Raw genomic sequence first — 9,362 nt, 5'->3', positions numbered from 1 at the left:
GCGTTTTCCTTCGCGATGGCTCCAGAGTTTTGTGAATTCTCGCTGCGCGTCGGGAGATCGTGTTTGCGCGGATTTGCCTTCGGTCGTCCGTCCGGCGCTCATCATGTTATCGTGATTTTACGTGACCGTCCGGATCGAAAAAGTTCCATGTTCTGTGGATTTGAAACGAAAAACAAAATTAAAAACCGTTGTTTTAGTGATTTTTCCGAGCCGTGTTTGAGTTTTATGTGGATTTGTTAGGTGGAGGATTTTTTACTGGATCTTTTCAAACAATTTTACGGCCCTAGAAAATATTCAACTGAATTATCAAAACGTGTAAAATATGTCTATTTTATGAAAATCGTCACATTTTTAAAAGATGTTTGGTAATGGGAGCCGAAATTGAAGATGATCAGACTAACAAAAACTTGAAGTAATATTTTTAGTAAAAATAGGGGTTTTGAAATGGAAAAAAAGTTTGAAAAAATTGACCGCGACATGAAAATTAATTTACATTCCTTATAAAGTGAAGTTATTTAGTTTGGTGGCTGTTTTCCTGCCTCCTACTAATGATATTTTCTCTTTCCGTACCCGACTCCCAGTGGACAATCCCAGTGCCATTTTCACGTGAATTTTCTTGCCAGGAAAATACGTTCGAAATCAGTAGACCCTCGCTCGACCCCTGCCGGAAGGCTTGCGAACGCCAAAGTGAACGAAACAGTTCTTGTGATATCGATTGAACCGGTGCAAAATTGTGCCATAGAAGGACGAGGAAGTGATCCAAGGAAGTGTTTTAACAAGTGTCAAGTTATACGTGTGGGGCTAGCTAAGGTGCAGCACAGTGTTTAAGCCGCTCGGAGGAAAGCTTTTCCTCATCGCGCAACCCTTTTGCAGCCCGAAGCTGGCTTATACTCACTGCTAGTCGTACGCTCGACATCGGCCCTTTTCCCTGAGGGCTGAGCCGTAAGGGCCACCATCGCGATGGGGACCCGAATAAAATGGTAAGCGATAGTGTGAAAGACATTTCTTGTGTTTGAGTGTTGGAACTTTTCGGTAAATTGGTTCTGCCACCCTTGGGATAAGTTGATATTTTGTCCACGATTTCCCATTGTGCTGATCCGACGGGATGGAAAGCATTTGGCTTCGTTAGGGGGGACTTCACTCCTTTCCCTTGCGGCGCTCGGTCGGATTACGCTGAATGTGCCAAAGTTATATTCAATGGCTGCTTGGGAAATTTTAAGCTTAACGATGCTATTTGATGAGTAGAGCACGGATTTTGGTTGTTTCCATGCTGTTAGAGTATGTTACATTTTAACCTGTGTATCTCGCTATATTTCCAATCATTGAAGTATATTATTAGTTGTAACATTATACTTGAGAAAGCATGACACAATACTGTAGAATCTTATGACGTACCTCCCAAAACACTAAAAACGGTGACTGGTCGAGCTAACACGAAAAAGTCATGTCGAATTCTATACAAAATTGAATACAACTGTCTGAGTGGATGGTATCCTTATAAATTAAATAAAAATTGACTCTGTCGTTCATTTGGTTCACTATCCGTTTTGATCAGTAAGTTATTACGGAAGTTTCGTTTATTGTATTTAGTATTTCATTTCCATTTTTTGAACTGGTTTTTGTTTGTCTTTCTTAATCTTAATTGGAATTTAAAATAAAAATTTATTAGCTGATCAAGTAGGACATGACACATATAAATAATTCAGTTTTGTTGACATTCTGATACAAGGAAATTTATGATTATAGAAAATTTTTAATTTATTGCTTCTTCTGTTGATTTATAAACCCAATTATAAGATGGTAATAATTGCTTACCACATTTTCATTACACTCTAAATCCCTTTCAAAAAGCACCAAAAACCCATCCTAAACGAAAAGATGTCCTTACAATCATTTTCTTCACGACTTCTTCGAGAGACGGTCATTGAACCAAAACAATGGTGTTTTATCTAATTCTGCACAAGATCGGGTTCGGAAGCGCCGGTTTCCCAAACCCCCCTCATTAATGGCGACAAAGGCGAGCTCAAGAACGAAGCCGGAACGGGCCATATCTTGAGCCACTTCCTGAACGTCTTCACTTGCGACCCAGAAAGTGAAAAACAAAAACCAAAAGCTCAAGAACGCCTCGGGACGTTGCGTCACATCCCGCAGCCGGAGCACATCCTCAGCGAACGACAAACGACGGAGGAATAGAGCGAAAGGCTATCAGGAAGGTCCGATAAGACCGCCGGGCCATGCGTTCCGTTGTGTAGCGTTGCGTGCTAAGACGGTTTTAGCGCTCCCTTTGATAATGACGCCTTGCCTTGGTGTGAATGAAAGATTCGCTCCCAGCCCCCAACTTAGCTTTAAAGAGTAAATTTATGATACTAACAACAAAGTGTTACTGAATTGATCATATGAAAATTTATTTGTTTACCATTGCAGGTTAATTACTACCTCATTGATAATTTGGTTTGGACAACTAACATATGCGGTGAGTTTGAAATTATTATTATTATTATTGAGTGTTTAAATTGGTTAAAAATGTGTTCATAGCTACAAATTTGCCTTTAAAAATATTGTACACAAACCTGTTAAAACAATTAAGCGTTTTAAAGACATGTTAAATTTTTTTAGTTTCTTCGTTCTTCTAACTGCTTTGTTTTAGTTTCTAACTCCTTTGTTTTGTTTCCTTTTTGATGATTACCATTCATCGAGGACTAATAAACTTATGTGAAATGTGTAACGACATTTGTTTCAAAATCCCTCTATTTAAGAACGGTTTTTTCAACCATTTTTCTTTACATAATTTCCTCTGTTACCCAAAATGTGTAGCAATTCTGGTCGGACCTCTCCAACACCGGCGGCGTGGGTCTTTTCAAACGTGCCGATGAGGATCACCCACGGCACACGCAACCACGGATCGATCCGAGCTACAGCATCATAGACCCTGCCAGCGGACCCCAGGGCCCTCCATCGAAAAACTGCACTTCCGGCGGCTGCTGCTTGCCAAAATGTTTCGCCGAGAAAGGCAACCGTGGCCTACCCGGTCCGGCCGGGCTGAAGGGAGGCAAGGGTGTTCGCGGGTTCCCCGGATCGGAGGGTCTGCCGGGCGAAAAGGGCTCGAAGGGTGAGCCGGGACCGATGGGCTTGATTGGCCCCAAGGGAGACCGGGGTCGGGACGGTTTACCTGGTTACCCGGGTATTCCTGGCACGAATGGAGTGCCCGGAAATCCGGGAACACCCGGCCTGCCCGGACGCGATGGCTGCAATGGCACGGACGGACTGCCCGGATTGCCCGGTTTGGCTGGATCGCCTGGTCCCCGCGGATATGCCGGTAGTCCCGGATCGAAGGGTGACAAGGGTGAGCCGGCGCGTCACCCGGAGAACTACAACAAGGGTCAAAAGGGTGAGCCAGGACTGGAGGGCCTCGAGGGACTGCCTGGACCGGTCGGAGAGCCGGGAGTGCGCGGTTACCCGGGAACGCCCGGCGACAAAGGTGTGCCTGGACTGCCGGGAGTGAAGGGTGAGCGCGGCGACAAGGGCGAGTGCATCAAGGGCGCTAAAGGTGAGAAGGGTGCCAAGGGCCAGGAGGTGTACGAAGCGTCGGGCTCGACGACAACGACCGGACCGAAAGGTGATAAGGGCGATCGAGGCGAACCGGGTGAACCGGGACGGCCGGGTGACAAGGGCCAGGCGGGTGACCGCGGTCAGGTCGGTGATCGTGGACACAAGGGCGAGAAAGGACTTCCAGGACAGCCAGGACCTAGGGTAAGTGATTGGCATAAGAACTAAAGGAATTGCGCCCTTTGGATGTCGCTGTACAAACTAAACATGCTGATCCCGTTTGCCTACATTTAGGGGCGTGATGGCAATTTTGGACCGGTAGGACTCCCCGGACAGAAAGGTGACCGTGGCTCGGAAGGATTGCACGGATTGAAGGGTTCAACCGGACCGAAGGGAGACGCCGGACGTGATGGTTACCCTGGCCAGCCAGGTATTGCCGGTCCTCCGGGAGCCCCCGGTGGCGGTGAAGGACGCCCAGGAGCGCCGGGACCGAAGGGACCCCGTGGTTACGAAGGCCCACCGGGACCGAAAGGTATGGATGGATTCGAAGGCGAAAAAGGTGAACGAGGCCAGATGGGTCCGAAGGGAGGCCAAGGATTGCCAGGACGGCCCGGTCCCGAGGGTATGCCTGGTGACAAGGGAGACAAGGGTGAACCCGGATCGGTTGGCATGCCAGGACCGATGGGACTGCGAGGATACCCCGGACAGCCCGGACAGGAAGGACTTCGCGGTGAACCTGGACTGCCCGGAATTGGTGCACCTGGACCGAAGGGTAATCCTGGTATGGCAGGGTAAGTACATTGAGCTGCTTCCACTCAGAAACGTGCCGTAATGGAGTGCATTTATTTTCCATTCAGATTCCCCGGACTGAAGGGACAGAAAGGAGAACGCGGCTTCAAGGGTGTCGTGGGTGTACCCGGTGACGCGAAAGAAGGACGCCCCGGAGCCTCCGGTATGCCAGGTCGCGATGGCGAGAAGGGAGAACCGGGCCGACCAGGACTTCCAGGGACCAAGGGTGAGCGTGGCCAGAAGGGAGAGCTTGGAGGACGGTGTACCGACTGCCGACCGGGCCTGAAGGGCGACAAGGGCGAACGCGGATATGCGGGTGAACCGGGACGTCCGGGTGTGAGTGGAGCGCCGGGTGAACGAGGCTACCCTGGAGTACCGGGCGACGATGGACCACTGGGCCAGCGAGGAGAACCAGGACCGAAGGGTGAGCCGGGTCTGCTTGGACCACCAGGACCTTCCGGAGAACCAGGCCGTGATGCGGAGATATCGTTAGATCAGCTCAAGCCAATCAAGGGAGACAAGGGTGATACGGGCGAGAGGGGTCTGGTAGGCGTCAAGGGCGAGAAGGGCTACAGTGGACCAGTAGGACCTGAAGGCAAGCCGGGCCTACCCGGTCTAAAGGGTGAAAAGGGACGACCTGGTGAAATGGGTGTCGATGGAATGCCGGGAGCACCAGGAAAGGATGGTCTCCCCGGACGACATGGGCAGACGATTAAGGGAGAAGCGGGTCTTAAGGGCAACGTAGGCTACACGGGCGATAAGGGTGATAAGGGCTACGCCGGGTTGAAGGGAGAGCCGGGTAAGTGTGCCGATATAGCCCAGAACATTATGGATGCCATTCGCGGGCCTCCAGGACCTCAGGGTGAGAAAGGTGCACCGGGTGTGCATGGTGAGCGAGGCGATAAGGGTGAAATGGGCCTGCAGGGACGGACAGGACTTCCAGGAAATGCGGGTCCACCGGGCGCTCCGGGACCGGTAGGTCCTCGTGGTTTGACTGGTAATCGCGGTGAGAAGGGTAACACGGGACCGGTGGGGCCACCAGGCTCGCCAGGACGTGATGGTATGCCCGGAACTCCCGGAATGCCCGGTACGAAGGGTTCTAAGGGAGATCCGGGTCTGTCGATGGTTGGCCCACCGGGACCGAAGGGTAACACTGGTTTCCGGGGACCGAAAGGCGATCGAGGAGGCATGGGCGATCGAGGCGATCCTGGACTGCCCGGATCGGTTGGCTATCCAGGCGAGAAGGGTGACGCAGGAGTTCCTGGACAGCCAGGATTTCCGGGAGAGGTTGGCCCCAAGGGTGAACCGGGTCCCGCTGGCCCTGCAGGACATACGGGAGCACCCGGAAGACCTGGAATGGATGGCGTTAAGGGACTCCCGGGATTGAAGGGAGACGTCGGTGCACCAGGTGTGATTGGACTGCCAGGACAGAAGGGAGAGACCGGCCAGGCGGGTAACGATGGACTGAAGGGCTTCAAGGGACACAAGGGTATGATGGGTCTGCCGGGTATACAGGGTATGCGGGGTCCACAGGGCGCGAAGGGTGAACCAGGTGAGAAAGGAGATCGAGGTGAAATCGGCATCAAGGGACTTCCGGGACCGTCTGGTCCACCTGGTTTACTTGGACCGAAGGGAGACAAAGGTCTTTCCGGTCTACCGGGTCCCGCTTGCCTCCCAGGACTTGGCGGTGAGAAGGGCGACAAGGGTTACTCAGGACCGGAAGGTCCTCCTGGAGAGCCGGGAGCAGCGTCGGAGAAGGGTCAGAAGGGAGAGCCAGGTGTACCAGGACTGCGCGGAAACGATGGACTTCCGGGACTCGCGGGACCGACGGGACCGAAGGGAGACGCTGGCGTTCCCGGCTACGGTCGTCCGGGTCCGCAGGGCGAAAAGGGTGACGTTGGATTGACTGGCATCAATGGATTCCCCGGCCTGAACGGTGTCAAGGGTGACATGGGCGTGCCCGGATTCCCCGGTGTCAAGGGTGATAAGGGTATGACCGGTCTGCCCGGTATCCCCGGAGCACCTTGCGTGGATGGACTGCCTGGTGTCGAAGGCCCAATGGGACCGCGAGGCTACGACGGCGAAAAGGGCTTCAAGGGTGAACCAGGACGTATCGGTGAACGCGGCGAGCGAGGAGAAAAGGGTGACCAGGGTCTCACCGGACCTGTCGGTTTGGTGGGTCTTAAGGGAGACCGAGGACTTCCAGGAACTCCGGGACCTTCAGCGACAGTTAGCGCCATCAAGGGAGACAAGGGAGAGCCAGGTTTCCCAGGCGCGGTTGGACGCCCTGGAAAGGTCGGAGCACCAGGACTACCGGGTGAGATGGGCGTGAAGGGTGAGGCCGGTTTCCAGGGTCTGCCCGGACTTCCGGGACCGCCAGGATTGAACGGACTGCCGGGTATGAAGGGAGACATGGGACCGCTCGGCGAAAAGGGTGACACTTGCCCAGTGGTGAAGGGCGAAAAGGGTCTTCCGGGACGGCCAGGTAAGACGGGTCGCGATGGGCCGCCAGGTCTGACGGGCGAAAAGGGTGACAAGGGTATCGCGGGTCTTCCCGGACCGACCGGACCTCCTGGACCTCCGGGACCGCTTGGACGTCAAGGTGAAAAGGGCGACCGAGGTGACACTGGTCTGGTCGGACGACCGGGTAAGGATGGTTTCCCAGGTGCTCCAGGGCAGCGTGGCCTTCCGGGATCGCAGGGTGAAAAGGGTGACCAGGGACCTCCTGGCTTCCTTGGACCTAAGGGTGACAAGGGCGAACGGGGACGCGATGGACTGAACGGAATGAATGGCCCGCAGGGACTCAAGGGTGAACGTGGTCTGCCAGGATTGGAGGGCGTAGCCGGACTTCCGGGCTTGGGAGGTGAAAAGGGTGACCGGGGTCTACCGGGAATGGCCGGTCTATCCGGACCACCGGGAGAGAAGGGTCAGAAGGGAGAGACACCGCAACTCCCGCCGCAGCGCAAGGGACCTCCAGGACCGCCGGGATACAATGGCCAGAAAGGTGACAAGGGACTGCCTGGATTGGCAGGACCGCCAGGCATTCCTGGAGCTCCTGGTGTACCAGGTGAGATGGGTCTGCGCGGTTTCGACGGTGCCCGGGGTCTTCAAGGACTTCGTGGAGACGTTGGTCTCGAGGGACGTCCTGGACGCGACGGAGCGCCTGGTCTTCCAGGACCAAAGGGTGAGCCGGGTCGTGACTGCGAATCAACGCCGTACTGGTCCGGTATCCTGGTCGTGCGCCACAGCCAGACGGAGGATATTCCGGTGTGCGAACCGGGCCACCTGAAACTGTGGGACGGCTACTCGCTCCTGTATGTGGACGGCAACGACTTCCCACACAACCAAGACCTCGGATCGGCCGGCTCATGTGTACGCAAGTTCTCTACACTGCCGATCTTGTCCTGCGGACAGAATAACGTGTGCAACTACGCTTCACGTAACGACCGGACGTTCTGGTTATCGACGACCGCGCCGATTCCGATGATGCCGGTCTCCGAAAACGAGATGCGACCGTACATCTCCCGGTGTACGGTGTGTGAGGCCCCGGCGAATGTCATCGCCGTCCACAGTCAATCCCTTCACATTCCCAACTGCCCGAACGGATGGGAGAGTATGTGGATTGGTTACAGCTTCCTCATGGTAAGTTCCCTATAGACAATTTCGAGACAAGAATCTTGCGGTTAAAATTACATATTCTCTCCCTCTCTCTATCTCTTCTTCACAGCACACGGCCGTGGGTCATGGAGGCGGCGGACAGTCACTATCCGGATCCGGTTCGTGTCTGGAGGACTTCCGAGCCACTCCGTTCATCGAGTGCAACGGAGGCAAGGGTCACTGCCATTACTATGAGACGCAAACCTCTTTCTGGATGGCGACGATCGAGGATCACCAACAGTTCCAGCGGCCGGAACAGCAAACGATCAAGGCTGGCAACTTACTCTCCCGAGTATCGCGATGCCAAGTGTGCATGCGTCGTCCTTAAGAGGGATCATGTAGAACTTTACGTTAACTTTATTTTGGTCGACTTTCCTCCCCCCTCCTCCTCCTCACAAACACTCACTTCCCCAAACTCTCACTCTTTCTCTCGCTATCTCCTCTACATGCTTCCGTTTTTTTTATGTTCATGTCTCGCTCTTCTTCTTTTCTGTCTACCTACTGGGCCCTGGGCGTTCCTACCGATTGGGTCGATTGTTTTTTGAAACACAATCGACTACATATCGTAGCCCTGCTGGCTATTTGCCCCACGTATGCCCTCTGCCGGTGATCGTACGCCCTGTGTTTGCCTCTGTTGTCGATCAGACTTCTTTGACGAATATTCGAATTTAATACAGTACCAAAAATGCCCATTACTCTTCCTTCCCAGCATTAGAAGTTTACTGAAATGGTTCTCACGTAAACAAATTATTGAACCCAGTGCCAACAGCATTCATAGACCGTGCACCAACCTAGTAAGCATAGTGGTTCTAGCTCTTGAAAACTCGATATTGTGGCGCGTACGCAGCGATATAAAAACTTCCTGTAGTTAGACGATAAATACGCTAATTATTAAATGTGCGCAGATTAGGAGCTTTCCCATACGTCGCCAAAGTGTTCACTCCGGGTTTTTGGAATTCTACGCATGTGTTGTATCGCTGCTTCTTGATCCTTCATCTAAACCAACCATAGCGAAGCATTCAAGCAAAGTAAAATGCACTATCCTGCCCTGTTTCGGTGGCAAGAAAATGAAAAGGGTGCAATCTTTAAATGTTCCAACTTTGTGATCCATTAGATAGAACCGCGAACCAAAATGCGTGCGCAAGAAAATAACGGAAAACTGCCAAACCATGTTTTTTTTTGTCCTAGGGTAGGAGGTTGAGTAAGCCACAAAGTGCCATGCAGATAGGAACGAAGTGAAGCGTTTTTTCAATACAGCTACCATTTATGTAATCATCCCTTATGTCCGTGGATACTAACACAGATAGTGCAGAGCTAGATTCCAGAATCTACCAGCAGAAAACAAAATTATAGGTTCCCGTCACGTTGCG

General features: G+C 52.7%; 1 protein-coding gene across 1 annotated transcript; it reads left to right on the top strand.

Moving 5' to 3' along the window:
* Positions 1-960: 960 nt before the first annotated feature.
* LOC131289759 (collagen alpha-1(IV) chain) lies at positions 961-8,320 on the top strand. The gene is made up of 6 exons (XM_058319105.1): positions 961-980; positions 2,425-2,473; positions 2,815-3,750; positions 3,841-4,337; positions 4,404-7,977; positions 8,063-8,320. Exons 1-6 carry the CDS (start codon positions 961-963, stop codon positions 8,318-8,320), a joined length of 5,334 nt encoding a protein of 1,777 aa, XP_058175088.1.
* The last annotated feature ends 1,042 nt before the right edge of the window (positions 8,321-9,362 follow it).

Source organism: Anopheles ziemanni, chromosome 2, assembly GCF_943734765.1.
Source record: "Anopheles ziemanni chromosome 2, idAnoZiCoDA_A2_x.2, whole genome shotgun sequence".
NCBI lineage: Eukaryota > Metazoa > Arthropoda > Insecta > Diptera > Culicidae > Anopheles > Anopheles ziemanni.
Note: the sequence above shows the minus strand (reverse complement) of the source record. Positions and strands in the feature narration are given on the sequence as shown.